The following is a 19,083-nucleotide window of genomic DNA, read 5'->3' on the forward strand; positions in this document are numbered from 1 at the left end:
AGGGGGGTGAAGAGAAAGGTAAGGGAGGGGAGTCCAAGGCCCCTTGCTTTGATTGACATTAACCCAGGGACCTGAAGGACACGGAGGACGGAGCCAAGTTGATGTGGGGGGAACGTGTTCTGGGCAGAGGGAACAGCACGTGTAAAGGTCCTGGGGCAGGCATCTGTGGTGTGTTTGGGGACCTAGGAGGTGGACAAGGTGTGAGGGTGGGAGCTGGCAGGCATTGCAATGACTTTGTACATGGTGTCATGACTCTGACTTTAACCCCTTCCCTCCTCTCTTCCAGGCCATGTACATGTTCTATGCGCTGGCGATAGTGTGTGATGACTTCTTTGTCCCCTCCTTGGAAAAGATCTGTGAGGTATGTGTCTGAGCCCCGGTACTGCTCCATCCTCCCCCACTGAGGTCCTGGGGAGCCCTCCATGCAGGTGGGGTGGGAAGGCCAGGCACCAGCATGCTTCAGAGCCATGGGCAGTATTAGTGCAAACACATCTCCAGTCTGCTTAGAATTTCAGTGTGCAGATCCGCAGTTGGGCTTTAACCCTCACGGCCAGTGGTCCCTGCCCCATTGGGCGTAACTCAAGGTACCGCCTGTGCTCAGCTCCTGCCTTCTAAGCCTGGCTCTTCCTTTCTCCCCTCACTTCCTCCATCCTCCTCACTGCCCTTTCCTTCTGCCGCTGCCGTAACCCTCCCTCGTGATTCGATTCGTGGGGTCCTCACAGAGTGAGAAGTCTTCAGCCATACCTCCACTGCCCTTCCTCTCCGTGTATGTGCAGAGACGCTCCAGGCAGAGGCCTGAAAGGCAAGGCGATGAAAGAACTGGCCACAGAGACCAGGAAATCAGCCCGGTGAACGCCAGGCTGAACACCAAGTTACACCCCTTTCATCTGAAAACACTTAGCATATCTAGAACTCTTTCATTCTCTTGCTTCTTTCATCTCTTTTTCTGGTTTGAAATGTAGCTTGCTTTATCTGGAAGCGTTCTGTTTTATTTTATTTTTAATTCAGAATCCCCTTTGCAGAAGGGGTCTCTTCCCCAGATGCACTTCCTGTCCATCCAGAGCGCCTGCTCCTTCACGTAGCCTTCAGCCTGGGCTGACCCTCCCTTTCTTCCCTCCCTTCCCCCCAGTGTCCGATTCACTGGGTCTTGGGGGACAGTGGGGAACAGAAGTAGCATTTCTGTTAAGTTCCCAGGTGATGTGGAGACTGCTGGTCTGGAAGACATGCTTCGAGAACCGCTAGCTGAAGCAGTTTCTTCCACGTCTGAAGTCTGTTAGTTTTGTGTACTTAAAGCAATAAAAGAGAGTCATGCCACAGCAACCGTGGAGAGGCCCCGGGAGTGGAGGTGGGAAGTGGGAAAGGAAAATCGGTGATCTGGTCTCTGAGATGGACGCCGGCCAGCGGAAGCCTTTTGTCCAAAGTGATTGAACGTGAGCACAGGGTCGCCTGATGGAGAAGAGGAGAAAGCGCAAAAGCACCTATAATCGGGCTCAGCTGTGATCTCTGAAATCTACCATTTGGTAGTTTACTCCTCACGTGAAGCGAACTACGCTCTGTCCCACACGTTTTTTTAATAGCAACGTTAAGACCTCATGCTGGAAATGCACATACAATTGTCAGAACGTGTTCTCCTCCATTGAGGAGACCCATAGCACCTGTGAGCACAGCCCTTTGGGAGGAATCAGGGTGAAACAGCGTCGCGGGGCCGTGGGACGCGGGGCAGCTCCCGAGTGAGACACAGGGGCAGGTGAAGCGCTGGAGCTGGAGATGCAGAGGGAAAAGGAGGTGAGAGAGTGTCTGGGCCTTGGGATCGGGGAAGGGCTTGTGCAGGGGCAGGATGGGAGCAGCGGTCTCAGTGGCAACATCTTACAAGGACGGATATTTAAGCCGAGAAGAGTCAGAGCCGGTGAACCAAGCCTGGAGAGCCCGGGGCGGGACTCAGCGTGCCTGCGTGTGGGGAGCCCTGAGGACGCCAGGCTGGGGCATCAGGAGGGGGCTGGGGCATCAGGAGGGAGCTGGGAAAGCTTCTGAGGACTGTTCTGATAGATGGAAAGGGTCCTGAGGCAGGAAGACCCCCCAGCTGGTGACTCTAAGCACCCAGTGCCAGGTGGCCAGGGCCAAAGTGAATGAGGGGTGAAAGGGGCGGGGAGGTGAAGGAGGAAGAAGCAAAGTGAGTGAACGAAGGAGTGAGAGGAACAGGAGATAAGCCCGGCTGTGGAGTCCACAGCTAATGCCCGAGCTGGAGCGGACACAGCAGGGAGAGGACAAACCAGCCACGGAGTGTGAGCGCTGTTAGGGTACCTGCCCGGTGAGACGGGATGCCTGGCACCGCTCACAGCCACACCGTTCACCTTGAGGTATCAGCACCTCCATCTTAGGGTCTCCTCAGAACCACATGCAACGTTTAGCTTTTCAGTCAAGATCCAGGGAACCCAGGTTTCCAGGTCAAAATGCTCAGTAGGGCTCTGGCGGCAGCCTCTTGATGGTCATTCGACCCGGTGGCCTTGGCCGAGGGCATGCTGCCCCTCCATGGCTGAGCAAGGAAGTGCAGCTGCGGTGCCGCTGGGAAGAGGGGATGCCCGGAGGGATCTGGCTCTTTCCTGACAGCCGGCAGCTTCCTTTCTGCATCAGGACTGGTTGCAGAAAAGCTCCCACACCACCCAGCCTCAGTGTCACGTGTCTTCTTGCAGATCACCTTTAGGATCAACAAACCGGGTAACCTGGACAGTTCATTGTGTAGCTTATCTTGGCGGGGCTCATCATCTCTTTGTACTCATTCTCACCACCCCCCATACTCCCCCTACCCCGGGATTCAAGACTGAATTGCGAATGGGGGTGGGTTTCAGGAGGGTGACCCTCCCCACTCCCAAAAGCCTCCATAGCCTCCTAGACTCAAGGCTCTAAAACTGCTTACCAGGAGCCTGATGTAGCCCAAGATCATCAGCATAGTAATGAAAAAATCAGAATGTTTTACGTAAAAATGTGTATTTGGGGGTCTCTTTAAGTAGGGATATTTTGCAACACAGAGGGCACTGAGCTTTCAAAAAGGAGGTGGGGCTTCCCTGGTGGCGCAGTGGTTGAGAGTCCGCCTGCCGATGCAGGGGACATGGGTTCGTGCCCCGGTCCGGGAAGATCCCACGTGCCGCGGAGCGGCTGGGCCGGTGAGCCATGGCCGCTGAGCCTGCGCGTCCGGAGCCTGTGCTCCGCAACGGGAGGGGTCACAACAGTGAGAGGCCCGTGTACCGCAAAAAAAAAAAAAAAAAGGAGGTGAAGTCCCACTTGCCTCACATGGCCCGTGCCCATACCCCCATTATCTGTGCAGGCCCGGGGGCATTTGGCTTAGGATCTCTGGATCTTGTCAGAGCCTTTAATTGGAGGGAACATGTAGCCCCCTCCCTGATATTGCCCCAGAGAGGGGGTGTGGCCCAGAGGGGGGGTGGGCCGGAGAGGCTGAGCTGGGGAAGAAGGGGAGGCTGAGGATGGACTGAGCTTGGGACCTGGGGAGTCACAGTCACCTCCGTTCCAGGAGAGTCCCGGCTCACCTGTGCTTTTGCTCCTCTGCAGCGCCTGCACCTCAGCGAGGATGTGGCCGGGGCCACGTTCATGGCAGCAGGCAGTTCAGCTCCAGAGCTGTTCACATCGGTCATAGGTAGGTGCCCACCTGGGGAACGTCTCAGCCCTGCTCTGCCTGAAGGACAGGGCCTCTGGAAACGAGAACCCTGAGACCCCAAGGGGCAGAACACCAGCGTCCCACCCGCTGGGGTTGCTGTTCTTATTTTATGAAAGTGATGCTTTTGCTTTGCATCAATGGTTTCCAGAACCAGTACCAATGGTTCTGTGGGACAGAGGGCCCAACAGACATTAGCAAGCTCTCTCCAACCCCCTGCTGTTTCCTGTAGATCCCGAGAACAGTCTAATGCTTACAAAAGCTCCCCTGCACCCGCCTTGGGTGCAGCCCCCTCCAGCAGGCAGCCGATGTTGGTCTGTGTTTCAGGCGTCTTCATCACCAAGGGTGACGTGGGAGTGGGGACCATCGTGGGCTCCGCGGTGTTCAACATCCTGTGCATCATCGGCGTCTGCGGGCTCTTCGCCGGGCAGGTAAGACTGGCGGCAGAACGTGGCATGGGGAGGGGGAGGGGCAGCGTGGAGGTGAGTCGGGGGCCTGTCTCCCTGGAGCGCACCCACGTGTGGGCCAGAGGCCTTGGGCAGGGTGACGTGGGGTCTCACACCCCAGGAGGCTGGCCCAGCCGGGACTGGAAACCCAGGCACCATGATTTGGTCTCTGTGACGATGGGTCGTGGAGTGCGCGGATCCATGTGAATAAGTAACCAGCCTGCGAATCTGAACGTGTCACACTCATTTTGATATGTTACTGAACTGAACTAGAATGATGTAAAAATAGTCTTAGGAATGGAAATAGAGTAAATGAGAGAGAGAGAGAGAGAGAGAGATTGAGAGAGAGAGAGAGAGGGAGAGAGAGAGGAAACGACAGATTTTCTTTTTCTGCTAAAAACAGTTTGCACTTGTCACAGTTTGGGGCGAGTTCTCTCTTTTTCGACAATGATCAAGCATTTGACTTCTGTGTCCACTTTAGCTTACTTTGGGGGTCATGAGGGGCTTTGCGTGTCTGCCTTGTATCTACAGAGACTATTCCACTGCCAGGAGGTGTTGTGGGGCCTGTGTCCGTCTGGTGTCTGTCTTGGAAAGTCTTGGGAAGACACCCGAAGTCACCAAAGTAATGAGGCTGCTGGGCACCCACAGCATTGCAGTGGGTAGCTGGGGGTCTGCGGCCACCCTGGCCAGCTCTGATGCCCTAGTTTCTTCGTAGGGAGATTATTCAGAAACACAGTCCTGAGCTCTCTGCCCAAACAGCCAGGACTCTGTATCTTCCAGGAAAAGCGAGTTCTAGTCACTAGCCCACGAGGGTCCCCAACATGGAGTACTGAGGCACCGGGTGACCCCACCAGCCTCCTGGCTGTGGAGGGAGGATGCAGGTCCTGCTAGAAGCAGCTGATTGATTTGCAGGGCTAAGGAAGCTCCTGCAAACCTTCTCCCACATCCTTTTCCAGACCCTTCGTCGTGTGGTCAGCTGGCCAGGGGCACCCAGCTCAACCCAACTCTCAGGCAGACTCCAGAGTCTATAATGCCGGCTGCGCCCTGGCACCACTGCGCTCCGCATCGCCTGCTTTTCACTCCTGTCTGTCTTCCTTATGCCGACTGATTTGTCTGGGTTGCCTGGTGGGTTTGATGCTTCTGGGCAGCAAGGCAGAGCGACACCTTGATCTCATCAGGGGTCGGCTCCAGAGCCCACAGTTGGACGCTTACTTCTGAGAGGAAGCTGCTGGGCAGCTGGGTCCATACGCAAGTTGAGCTCCACCCAACTTGCAAGACTGAACATTTTCTTTCTTCATCCTTTCAGTCGGTTACCTTTTGTCTTAGATTTTGTGGACCCACGATGTGGCGTTTTTTTTAGATCTCCTCTAAATGTGGTTAGTATCGCAAAAAATGAGTGTCTGTCTTTGCCTTCGGGGCCATCTGTACTTTCTGGTTCTCACCTGTGCGGGCTGCCCTCTCATTGCCTCCCAGAGATGAAGCCACGTTCTGCAGAGCCTGTGGCTGTCAGCACTGTCTCAGCATCGCCACCATCAGCAGTATGAGTATTAGTGCTGTCACTAGTTCATTAGTCATTGGTACCTGAAGCCTGATGCAAAGTCAGACCCAAAGGGGGAGAAGTAACGTAAAGAAAAGAAACAACTGGCTGGAAAGTGCCGAGTAAATACCACGCAACTAATTACGTAGGAGATGGGTTGAATGCATTTGTGTTTCATAAGTTACTAGCAATGAGGGTAATCACTGGCTTGGTTAGAACAGAAGAGACACATTGCTTCTTGAACTTTAGCAAGTGCTGGTATCAGTCAGTTCACCCCCCCACCACCCCGGGAAGGTCTTTGCCAAGCTCATCTCACATGATTGTGGAGAGAAACACCAACCACCACGATGGTGTTAGGAGCAGCCCATGGGATGATTCTGGGGGCCGGCCCTCCCTTCTGACTTTCCTTGTCCTGTGTCCACTCAGAGAGCTCCAAGTCCACCCAGCTCTCTTTTTCAGACCTTTGTAGAATCCCGGAAGTCTTCGCAGAGGGAGAAAAATGATGTTTTGGGAAGAACATGAGGCTGGGGATCAGACTGGCCTGGGTTTGAATCCTGACTCTGCCATTTGCTGACTGTGGAGCCTTGGAGAAGTTACTTTACCTCTCTAAGCCTCAGTTTTCTTGTCTATAGGATGGGTACAAGGGCATCTACCTCCTAGCATCGCTGTAAGGATGAAACATAACATGTTCAGCATCAAGCACCACCTGGCCCACATGGTAAATGCTCAATAAAAGTTAGACACCATGATCAGCTCTCAGAAGAATAAGGTTCCCTGGGGTCCCTGCCACTAGATTCCACCCTAGGTCCCTGCAGTAATTTGACCTAGCTGTTGACAGAACTTTTTAATGAAATAGTGGAACAGCCACGGGATGCCTGGTGAGGAGGGACAGGAAAGTCAGGGAGAAGGTCTTGTAAATGAGAAGCAAGAGGAGGATGAGTTGGTAGAACAATGAGCTCAGAGGACTGGTCCTTGCCTCTGCGTTTTCTGATCAGTGGGAGGAAAACAAAAATCTGTGAGACGCAGGCACTGCCTTACCTGTTGAGAAGCCTTCCCGGGCAGTGACGTTGGTGCAGAGGAACGTTAGTTACAGCGAGCGATGGCTATGGGGAATTGAGCTGATTAATAAATCTGGTCGTGGGTCTCACTTAGCAGTGTTATTTACATCGCTCCACACTTTCATTTGCTGGGAGAATTACCAGTGATTGCCCGTGGGCCTCTCTCTAATGTATCCCGGCGTGAAGGGCTGCTTGTGACCAAGTCTGCTACCCATCTGAAATTAAAGTAATAAAGCCATAAGTTTTGAGTTCCTGTCTCAATTAGGGTTTTGATGAATTCGATGGAATTAAATGTCTGCTGTATTTGCAGTTTGCAAACATAACCAGTGCTTTGGTGTTCGCCTAAGGTACTTTGGGGAGTTTTACGGGACAGGAAGGAAATTGCTTCTTAGAAAGTGGCTTCTAGAGAAATTCTTGGCATCCCGCCAAGACGTTTACAGAGCTGTGGTCCTGCAAGGTTTCTTTATTTAAGAGCAAAAAATAATAACAGAGAGAACCCCAAGCTCTGGAGGCAACCTGCTAATGTATCTCAGGGATTGTATTGAAAGAACTTCATGCCAGTTTTGCAAAACAACGTACTTATGAATTTAAATCTACCATTCAGAGTGTATTAAGCTTTAAAAGCATAACCACAGACAGACAGTAAACAGTTTAACCGAATCCCAGATACCGGACTTTCATATTCCGGTTATTACAGGCTGTCATGAGCCCCCTTGTCAGCTCTCCTGGATCCTAGAAACGTGCCTGATGTTCTTTGGTGAGGTCCACCTAAGTTTGCCTGGGTTTACCTTTCTTCAACTAACACCCTGTCCGTGCCGGCCCCTTTACACAAACCCAGGCAGCACCCAAAGGTTGTGCCTCTGAATGGAAACCTGCCTTGGATTGGATTTCCCCAGAAGGGAATCTAAGCCACAAGTTCAAGTAGTTTAGCTAAAAGGTGATCCCAGGACAGTCCAGCCAGGAAGTTGGGGAGTGAGATAAGGAAGAAAAAGCAGCTGAGGAAAGTGTGTTCCCAGCAAGTCCCCAGTGTGGGCAACTGGTTTGACTGCTCCTGGGGGGACTGGGAGATGGTGTAGAACACGGCCTCCAAGTTATCTCACCCAAGGGGGAGGGAGCAGGGGGGTTTACCCACCAGCCTCCCCCATCGTTGCCTAAGGACTGCCTTTGAGGGATGTGAATTCTCCAATGTTCCAATTTTCTGGGCATAGGCAGGATGGACTTTGGGGTCCAGAGAAAACCCCTAAGCAAAGAGACGTGTGAGGCTGGCTGTTGGAAGGACCTGAAATGGGAAAGGTGGGGAGATATGAGTGAGGTCCATAAAGCATGGCTACAAACTCAAAACTCAGCCTTCAAACATAAGCCATCTGGTGGGTCTCATCTCCAGCTCCCTGGGAGAAGACAAGCCTCAGTGCCAGGCTGCCTCCCAAGAGCTCAGGGCCAGGATGGCTTGCACATAGGGAAAGCCCTTCATGTTCAAAATAACAGCTGCATTCTAGGTACTTTTGCTTCCGCTTGGGATGCAGTAGACCTGAGCTCCCGTGGGAGCACAAAGAGGAATCTGGATAATGTAAAAATCCTCCTTATATATGGATATCAAGGAACAGTGGAAACAAGAAAGGCTTGAACTGATTTCCAGAGAGAGGAGCCCATTGTACGTGAGCTCTGGTGGGTCTGGATGCAGGCGAGCGGCAGGACCCGGAACTTCACTGGGTGGAGACAGGTCAGCTGAGCCTCAGCAAGGGTGGAGAGAGGTGGGATGCCCTGGAGTCTGAAAGATGATCCAGGACAATAATGCTTTGATCCACCCGCCCCAGATCTGTTGAGAAAAAAAACCACGGAAGTGAAGGCAGGGCCGACGACGAACAGAAAGAAATCATTCCATCTGCCCCATCTCCCACCTTCTCCTGAGACCTGAAATTGAGGCACCCAAAGGGAATTGGGAATTTGGAATGCCAGACCAAACCCTGATAAGAACTGAGACTGGCCCTTCCTTAGGAAGCTGGATGCCATTGGGCTGAGGCGAGGTGAGCTGACATTTGAACCCAGGCTGACATGTGAATAATCACCTCCTCCCTTTAGTCAACAGAGGAGAGAAGAGCTGGAAATTTCCAGAGGGAAGAGAACCAGTATTATTCTTCAGTTCTCACTCTTCCGTACATAACTTCCAGGATGCAACAATAAATTACAGGACCTGAGAAGAGGCAGGAACAAACTTATAACCAAGGGGAAACAGCAGCAGAAGTAAACCACAGATGATCCAGATACAAGAATTGGCAAAAAAGAATTTAAACTGTCTACCGTCTATCTTAAATAGGGAAAGGTGGGAAGAAGTAGTGAGGATGGGTAATTTCAGCAGAGAAATGGAAAAAATAAGAAAAACCAGATAGATGCTATATATGTTAAAAAATAATAAGTTACAATTTATTGAGTTTCATCAAACTGCAGGCACCACACCACATGCTTTATAAATATTTGTAGAAATACACCCCCTGACTTTTAAGATAGTACTGTCCTCATTTACAGACAGGGAATTGAGTATCTGGGGGCAGAGGGCTACCATGAAGTAGTTCAGCCTGGATTTGAGCCCACATCTGCTGACTATAAAATCCATTCTGTTTCCACATGGGAAGCTTATGACTTAAAAACCTCCAGATGTTATTATTGGGTTCTTATAATTATCCCTTAGCTCATATGTGTTCCTTAGAGATGTTGAGTGTAGGAGCTCGGGACAAAGTGAAGAATAGATATGTCAGCACGATAGTGGTGACCCAAGCTGGGTGATGGAAGCGCTCAGCCCAGCAAGTGCTCAGGTAGAAGCTCCTCTTGTAATCAGATGGCATTGTCCTCTGCTGGGCTTACACTTCCACCAAACAGATGAGGGATTCAGGCTAAGAAACACAGTGAGAGGTCCACAGACCACCCCCATTACCTATACACCTTGGTTCCTGGCTTATTGTTCCCCAGACAAAACCCAAAAACAAACACATCACCTATCAAGTTCCAGTTCTGAGAAGCATCCAGTTTCCCCAAGAGACCAGGGACTGAGGACAGGCGAGGCTGAAGACCTCACCCCACTAGTTGCCAAATCTAAAAATAGGAGCTGGAGGCCTGCCACCGCCACTAGAGTGGGGGGGAAAGGCACAAGGAAGAGAACGAGTGATCTGTGGAGAAAGGAAGGGGGCAGGTGCGGGTAGAGGCCTCACCTGGGAGGCAGGATGCTATAGTATTTGATCCAGTGAGGAGCCGGAGAGGAGAATTTGTGGTGCAGAAGTAGACCAAGGCCAGGGTCAGGTCCAACTGGTGCAGTCACTGGATTCTCTCACATTCCAGGACAAGAGAGTTTCTCCCAGTGTCACCTGCAGGCCGCCTGCCTCAAGAGGACCTTGTTGAAAGCAGGATCCCCTGCCCTAGTCCAGACCAACTGAATCAGAAGAGCAGCTGTACCTGCTTGAACCCCATCTACAGGCTTAGCTCTGCTCAATTCTCAGACCAATCTTGACCTTGGGCAAGAGGCAGCCCTCCTTGGGCAGTTGGCCCAGGCAGCATAAATGGTCCCCTCTTGATGCCCCCATCCTGGCTGTCTGCCTGAGGCCGTCTCCCTCACTGTTCCCTGGTGTCTTTTCCCTGGCCGATCCCCCACAAGGCCAGGTCCTGAAAGAGCCCCCCACCTGATCTTACCCTGATACATGCTGTTGTTCCTGGCCCAGGGTTCCTTTAAGGTCCCCCACAGCTCTGTGCTGCTCCATCCTGATGGCCTCTGCATCCTCATCCCGGATCCCTGTGCTCGCTTTGAGGCTCATAGTACTTGTTCCTGGTTTGTTCTACTTCCTTGAAATGATCTCTGGAGATAAAATCCCACATCTAGATTAGGTAAGAGGTTTTTGGTTTCAGGTAACAAAAAATCCCCAACTCTAACTTGGCCTCTTAAATGATGGAAATTTATTAGTGTCTGAAAAATACAGAAGAAAATGGGCATCAGGCATGGTTTGATCAAGACTCCAGCACCATTTTCTGTGATTCTCTTGTCACTAACCCCCTCTGTTCCCTTCCTCATACATGTTTTCCTTCATGGTGCAAAAGGAGGGGGAGCTGTAGCAGTTTCAGGCCTCATATTTCACACTGACCAGGAAGGAGGAGACTATCTCCCCACCCTTCATCCCTCACCTGGCATTATCAAACAAAAATCTGATTGGGCCGACTCAGGCCACCTGACCATCCCTGAACCAGTCACTGTGGCACGGGAACTAGAGTTACCCAGTTGGCTTAGATCACTCAAGAACCACCCACCCATTTCCTCCTTCTCCCCAGAGGCAAGGATGTGATTGGTTCCACCTCAGATATATAGCTTTTGGTCCCTGGTTATCATAGAAAGCAGATACATGACTACAGAGCAAAGCCTGTGCAGTATCATGGCTGTGTTCCCTGGGCTGATGTAGCATAAATGATCAAACACATACAGATCCGTCGCAGGTCTTTGTGTGGACATATGCTTTAATTTCTTTGGGGTACATAACGCAGGAGTGGGATTGCTGGGTCATACGGTGAGTATGTTTATAAGAAACCACCAACAGTTTTTCAAAGTGGCTGAAGCCCTTTTGTATTCCCACCAACAATATGTGTATTCCAGCCGCTCTGCATCGTGATCAGCACTTGGTATTCTCAAGTTGTCTTGTTTTGTTTTGTTTTTTTGTGATACCCGGGCCTCTCACTGTTGTGGCCTCTCCCGCCTAGGAGCACAGGCTCCAGATGCGCAGGCCCAGCAGCCATGGCTCACAGGCCCAGACGCTCCGCCGCATGGGGGATCCTCCCAGATGGGGGCACGAACCCAACGTCCCCTGCATCGGCAGGCGGACTCTCAACCACTGCGCCACCAGGGAAGCCCAAGTTGTTTTGTTTTAATTTTAGCCATTCTAGTGAGCATGCGTGGCACCTCGTTGCGGTTTTAACTTGCATTTCCCTGATGAGTCATGATGTTGAGCATATTTTCATGTGCTTACTTGCCATGCATATATCTTGTTTGGCAAGAGTCTGTTCAAATCTTTGCCCATTTTTAAGGGAGGTTTTCACCCTCTCGTTCTGTGGTCCAGCAGTGTCTGTACCGTGACGCTCAACTACCCTTCTGAGACATTCTGTCCAATTCATTTCCATCTCCAAATCAGCAAAGACTAGGGCTGTTACAAATGCTTTAAAGTGATCGTGGCAATGTTTTGTTAGTTTTGTTGCATGCATTTGGGTTTGCAAGAGAGGTCCTCTGAGATGGCGCTCTTCAGTCGTGTGGGAGAAAATGGAGAGGTCATTTCCCTTTCGTCCCGCAAAGGGTGTAGCAGTAACGAGACCTGAGATGCATCCTTCCAGAACATGAGGAGGACAGCAGGAGTCTCTGTGGCTGGGGATGAACCTTCCTTCCGTGTAATTAAGTCTCACGTTGCTCCTCGAAAATGAGCGAAGGGGATAGAGTTTCAGGTCACCGTCTAGGTCCTTGGAAATGCTGCCCTCGGTGCTGGTGAGGGCTTTCAATGTGCAAGGAGCCCAGAACCTTACAGCCGTCCCAGCTGAGCGCCACCCCAAGAGGAAGGTCCATCTTTAGGGCACAAATGTCATTTTCTTGTCATGATCATGCCCAGACAGACACCACACCCCCCATGCTCCCTCTGGTTACAGCCAGACCCCCGCCCCACGAGCAGCTGAACCGGGGGTGAAGGGTGAGTGGAGCGGGGACAGAAGCCTATCTGGCTGGCGGATGCTTGGTTAATTGTTTCTGTTTAACAAGCATCCCTAGTCGTCGGCACTACTCTCACGGCTTTATACGTATCAACCCCTTTGGTCCTCACAAGAACTCTCTGAGGAGGACAGTGTTTTTACAGAAGAGGAAACTGAGGCTCTGAGAGGCCACGTAAACTGCCAGTCGTAGAACCGTTAAGTTGGGAGGCTTTTAGGGCTGTAGGGGTCCTAAAAGCACAACAATGGGAAGATCCCCCTCCAGACCAGCTCCGCCAGGAGATCTGGACCAGAGGTCTCATACATTAAGCTCCCTCCGTACCACAGCCATCCTCCCCATTCACAGCTCAGCACCTTCCCATCCCAGTAAAACCCGCCTCGCCAAGGAAGCAGAAGGGCGTGACCCGGTGAAAAGGGGAAGGTGGGCCATCAAATGCCTCCTTCACCCCAAGGTAACATGTGTGGCATCTGCTGAACTTCCGTTCCGGTGGGTCTGGCATCTTGGGCCCCGCAATCCACCCCTGAGCTCCCTGAAACTGCCAGGTGACCCCAGGCACCCCCAGCCTGGGCACAGAGACCAACCGCCCCAGCACACATGCCCTTAATTCACAGGTAGAGCCTGCAGAACTAGGGAAGGTGAAGAATTCCAATCAGGCCCTTCTAACTCCATCCCAGGTGGAAAGTCACTGGGAAGCTTCCAGAATGTTAGCAAGTGGTGACTGTGCATGTGCAGAGGATGAGGAAGGCTACTGCATCTCTTCCCGTAGCCCGGTGTCCCCCGGAGTCCCCGTCTCCCCTCCTGTCACCCCCCCTCACAGGGCACTGCAGGGGCCATGACAGAACAGACCACATTTCATGCTTTGGGTATGACCGGCCCCCGAGGCCTATGGCTATCCAGTACCTAGAATCACAAGCCTGTTTCTGCATAATAATATTAACTCAAGGTGGTTTGTTCCTTCATATCATCATCTGTGAATTTAAACCTATGGTAGTAATCCATGGATTGTGTTCTGGGGGAAATGTTTATTATATTTCTTCTTTGGGCAGTAAGTCCATTCATTGATTCAACAAATGTTTTCTGAAAGCCTGCTGTGTACCAGGCACTGTTCTAGGCCCTGGTGAGACACCAGTGAAGAGAGGACAGAGTTGGAGCAGGCTGTGGGGTGTTGAATATCCAACAGGAATGATGAATGGGTGGATGGGTGGGTGGATGGGTGGATGGGTGGGTAGACGGGTAGGTGGGTGGATGGTTGGATGGATGGGTGGATGGATGGATGGGTGGATGGATGGGTGGATGGATGGATGGGTGGATTGGTCGATGGGTGGGTGGATGGATGGGTGGGTGGATGGATGTGTGGGTGGATGAATGGGTGGGTGGATGGATGGGTGGATGGATGGATGGGTGGATTGGTGGATGGGTGGGTGGATGGATGGGTGGATGGATGGATGGGTGGATGGATGGAGAGAGGGATAGAGTCTGAGATAGTGGGATAGTGAATAGGGAGAGGGTATACGTGTCCAGGGGTGGTCAGTGCTGTGAAGAAAAATAAAGCAAAGTAAAGATTACAGAGAGTGGGTGGGAAAAGAGATATTGATTTATAAAGGATTTCCAGGGAAGGTCCCTCTGCAAGCATTGATAGTGTAATGGAGTGAGAAAATACTACTAAATTCCACTCCATAAAGAAAATGGCACCAAATAAAATTAAATTATTTTTGAAAGACTCTGGTTCCAGCCACTGTTTCAAACATTTGAGTTTCTCTTTGAGCAGAAGGAACATGCCGGCCAAGCAGATAGACTGCCATTGCCCCTGGGATGTTGTAAAAGGCTGGTGGGCTAACCTCACAGGCTAGAGCGAGGAAAGAGCAGTGCCAAGGGCAGCAGGAAGAGGTGTGTGCGCTGACCACCCCCAGCCTGGCGATGATGGGATGCATGAGGAGGCTGCAGAAGTGAGGGAGATAATCACAGTGCCAGGCTGTGAACTCCCTGAGAGCTCAGCCTCCCTCCACTGGTCCCCACTCTGTCCGCAGTGCCGAGAGTATTGCCCGCACATGGGGAGCACACGGTCAGTCTTTGATGCATTTACTAAGTGATGCGATACCCTTGACACCAGAGAAGGGGAGGGTTGTTGTATGGATCAGAGAGAGAGTTCACGGTGCCCTGCAGCTGGACACAAACACGCCCAGGAGCTATTTGACCAGTGCCTGGGGCATTAGAAGATGTGTAGGTGCATGTCACAACTTGCCGTCAGGTGCCCCAAAGACCAGGTGGTTTGAAACAGTGGATTGAAACAGAACTTGAGACACAGTCTTGAAACAGATTGATTGGTGTTCTGGGGATCTCCACTCACTGCCTATTATGTGCAGAAACAGGGCATACAGAGTTGAGCAGGATGGGAAAGGTCCCGGCCCTCCTAGAGCTCCTAGACCAGTTGCGGGACACAGACAAAGTGTGGAAACCAATAAATGATCACATAATAGTATGAAGAAGAGACCTTGAAGGAAGTGCTTTGGGCAATGGGATGGGGGAACTGCAGGGGAAGGGGAGGGGCAGCTTTAGGGAGGTGGTCAGGGAAAGTGTCGCCAAGGAACCCCAAATCACGAAGGCAGCACCGTATGGAGACCTGGGAAAGAGAGTTCCAGGTGGAAGGACTAGTTGGGTCTTCAGATAGGAACAAGCACAGTGTGTTTGAGGGTCAGAGAAAAGGCCAGCTTGGAGCCTAGTGAAGAAGCGGGGAGGGGTGTGGCTGGGAGAGAGCTCTGGCAGGGACAGATCCTGGTGGGGATTCGGGTGCTGTGGGAAGCTGTTAGAGGGCTCTAAGCTGTAGCGTAACATTATCTGATTTATCTTCTGGGAAAGTTCGCTCCAACTATTCCGTGGAGAAAGGAACCCGATGGTGACAAGATGGTAGTGGGGAAACCAGTGGTGAGGCGTGAGTTGAAATCTGGGCAGTAAATATAAGAAGTGGTTGCTGGATTTAGAATATTTTTGGAGGTGACACCAAGAGGATTTGCTGGTGGATTGGAAATGGGGGTGATCGAATGAAATAAATCAGAGAAGATTCTGGGATTTTTGTCCTAAGCGATATATACATGGGTCCTGACTGTACAAATGAGAACAAACCGGTCATGAAAAATTTGGAGAGTTTGTTTACAGAGAATAGATAGCCTTTTATCTAACATATTCTGAAGTCTCCCATGGTGTGTCAGATCCAGAAACATGGTAGGGTCACTGAAACACACTGTGAGATTGTTTTTAATTGAAAGTTTGGTTGGCCATCGGTTACTCACTGGCCACTTGGCTGGGTGGCTTCTGTCACCAAGAACCTGGCTCAGCCTTACCGAGCAGCCCCCCCAGCTCTCTCCTGTTGGTGTCACTTGTGGGGAAGGACCTCATTAGCTCCTCCCAGGATCCCAGACACAGGGATACCTGAGTTCTGGACAGCAGTGCCCGTCTCGTGCCAACCAGCCTTTGTGAATTTACAGTTGGCACCTAGGAGCTCGTAGTCGTGATTTTGCATATGGTGAAGCCGGATCAGAACAGTTGAAATCCACAGCAGGTAACCTGGTGTGTCTTGACCCGTCATAATTGCCATTGTCCCCTTCCCCCGCCCCTCCCCCTGCCCAACCTCGGTCCAGATAAAGCAAGGGTATTTCATCAGATCATACTAGGCTGCGGTACCAGGGGGTTGTCCAGGCTCTCTGAGTTCCTGACGAGCCATACCACTACCCACGAATTCATCAGACAATAGGGACTCGGAGAAGCAGGGGAGGTGACCAAGGAAAAGTTTGTTCTTTTGGTTTGGGGGGCTTTTTTTTTTAATATAACAAAATACTTTTCTGGTCCTTTCTTTTTTATTCTGGCCAATCTCGATTTATTTATGTGAAGTAAGAATTTATTCCCTCCTCAACCTGAATCTCCAAGAGAAAGCAACAATAGTCATTAACCTTTCCAGATAGTATACGGACCATCTGGGGCAACAGGTGAGCTCATGTACCAAACGTCTGGCTTTTACAGGCAAAGTGAGATGGAGCAGAGGTGGGCCTGGGGCTCTCGCTCCCCTGACTCAACCACAGGGGATGCTCTTTCCATGGCAACGAGGGGAACTCCTCCTTTCTTGTAGTGGGCATACATGAGTGCCACTCCCCGGGAGACGGGAAAGAAAACAGCCTGTGGGCTTTATTTGTTTGTGATTATTTTTCCAAGATCAAGCTATGGCTACAGTTGTTAGAATTAAGGTACTAAATATGGTAGCCAGCAGCTGGGAGATTCAAGGGCTAGGTCAGCTGTCAGATAACATTAGACCCTTGGCTTTAATCATTTTAAGATCTTGGTCATCATACTGTAAACCTTATTTCTCACCCCTCTTTCTCTACCTTTGGTCACTGCAACGTGCAGCTTCTAAAAACAGGTGTCCCAGCATCCCATGGCATCTTCGTTTCCTCCCCACCCTTTATTTTTAACAATATACAACTTTCTTCTTCCCCCTATCTATTTTTCTATTTACTTTTATTTTAAAGTAAAGACAGTTTTCAGATTAATAGCTAATCTTTATTGGGATCTCAGCTGAGTTGATACAAGATTATACGTATTAACTTGTTTTAATACTTATATCTACCATGGTGTAGATACTAGTTTTCTTCATTTTACAGACGAGAAAACAGAGCCCACAGAGGGAGGTGGGGAAACTTGCCCCAGACCACACATCCAGGAATAGCAGAGTTGGAGCTCAGAACCAGGCAGGCTTGTTCTAGAATTTGTGTCCTTAATCTCTATGGGACTCTGTAAACCAGCAGAGCAAAACAATGCAGAGCACCGCCCCGCCCCACCCCCGCCCCCGCCCCTGTGGAAGGTCGTAGAAGGTCGTAGAACTTGTCTCATGATTGGAGGAAGAGGCTGTCCTAGATTGTCAGACAGCTCTTCTGTCTGCTCTAGATGTCCAGGGCATGTCCGGGGCATCCTTGAAACTTTTTGTTTTAGAACCTGTTATAGAAAATGCTGAGACGGGTGACCCCGGGGGAGGGTGGGTATTTCCAAGTGAGAAACAAGATGTCTCCCTTTGGAAACTGAGACTCTTTTCTGAACGCCGTTCATACCTGCCCTGATTATGGAGGGTCCTGGATATGGTGGAGTACTAGATGGATTTTAAGGCTCTTTCTATCATCAGCTTCTAAAACCAACCCAGCCCCATGAGCTTCCCTAGCACGAAGCGGTGGAGGGCGAGCCCTAATTGTCCCATGTTGGCTGGCATTGCCCTGAGTGATGTATCCGGCCCACCCTGCTCTTGTTCTCCATTCTCTCTTTTTTAAGGGAATCAACTCTGTTTCAGGGACGAGGAGGAAAGATTGAGGGGACAGCTAGATGGGTTTTCACTCGTGTAAGGGAGGCAAAGGTCAGGCGTGTCCCCGGTGAAGTGTTTGCTTTCCTTTTTGGCATCTCTCGCACTGCCTCTAAGGCCCCCGTGAGCCTTCCTGAGAGAAAGCCTCAGTGCCTTCCGCACAAAGCTGTGAACAGAGCGGGGACAGGAACTCTGTTGCTCTTACCCCAGCGGTGGGTCACCTTCCGCCCTCTCTTCCACTCCCTGCCCCCGGCTCCAGCCTCCAGCCCCCACCAGCTCCACCTCGACAGACGCCAAGTGTGATTTAGAAGGAAAAGAGGCCTTACGAATAATCAGGTCTCTGGCCCCGGTTTGTCCAGGGCTGGGGCTAAGTTCACCTCCTACCAGTCCTGGGCTGAAATTCTGTGGGGTTTTGGTCTGTGTGTTCCTGGCCACTACGCAGCATCTGCCCACGGACTGGCCAGGCTGCTCAGCGGGGGATGAGGGTGTGCGCAGACTTTTTACTTCTCCAACTTCAGGATCCCTGATGTCTCTCTGTTTCCAAAGAAAAGAACAGTGTGGAAGTGGGGTCCATAGTGGATATTTCTGAGGTCGTTTGCAGGCTTTTGGTGCTCATGTATCAAGCAAGCTCCATCAGAGATGGAATCAATAGACTCCATAAATCAAAATGACTTCGTATCTGTGACCAAATCCTTCGGGGGTCTGAACACCTGTTTGCCCAGTAGGTTGGCTGTTGTCAAACCACTTAGCTGTTGTTTGAGAGGAGGAAGTCCTTGAGCCGTCAGAAGAAAGACGTTTCCTGGAGCTTGCACAGTTTGGGTCCACGTTTTCCCTTCCGTTCTGTTTTCAGTTTTTGATTCATTAAATTTCTTGTTTGTTTTGGAACCAAGGGTTCTGGCATGGCCTTGGAGCCATGCATGCATACGATCTGAAATAACTGCTGTAACTTCCTGGGGTGCCGGCTCCAGCTTCCTCGGTGCCCCGTCCACAGAGCCTGGTGCAGAGAGAAACATCCAGCCTTCGCCTCTGTCATTTCTGGGTCTGCACTGAGCCCCATCGCTCCAGGTCTGTGTAAGGAGTTCCAAGGAAGGCCTGGGACTCCAGTGACTGTTATTCTTTGAAGGGCAGCAGAGGTCTTTACGAGCCCCGACAGCACCAACGTGGTCTAGTGATTTACTCCATCAGTGCGTACTTCCGGAGTGGTAGCTCCAGCGTTTGGGGAGGTGATGGTGGCAGCAGAGGCCCCTGAGTTCTCCTGGTGACTATAGTCTAGCGGAGGGAAGACCGATGGTTAACAAGGCCAAGGACCCAATACATCAGC

General features: G+C 51.2%; 1 protein-coding gene across 2 annotated transcripts in view; it reads left to right on the top strand.

Annotated features, from left to right (window-relative positions):
* SLC24A3 (solute carrier family 24 member 3) overlaps positions 1 to 19,083 on the top strand; it is a 394,577-nt gene that overhangs the window by 266,112 nt on the left and 109,382 nt on the right. For both annotated transcript variants that reach the window (XM_024753731.1, XM_024753730.1), the window contains exons 3-5: positions 287 to 361; positions 3,565 to 3,649; positions 3,995 to 4,098. In XM_024753731.1, the coding sequence (XP_024609499.1) occupies positions 287 to 361; positions 3,565 to 3,649; positions 3,995 to 4,098 (264 nt within the window). The remainder of the gene's footprint in view (positions 1 to 286; positions 362 to 3,564; positions 3,650 to 3,994; positions 4,099 to 19,083) is intronic.

Source organism: Neophocaena asiaeorientalis, unplaced genomic scaffold, assembly GCF_003031525.2.
Source record: "Neophocaena asiaeorientalis asiaeorientalis breed wild unplaced genomic scaffold, Neophocaena_asiaeorientalis_V1.1 scaffold302, whole genome shotgun sequence".
NCBI classification, from domain to species: Eukaryota; Metazoa; Chordata; class Mammalia; order Artiodactyla; family Phocoenidae; genus Neophocaena; species Neophocaena asiaeorientalis.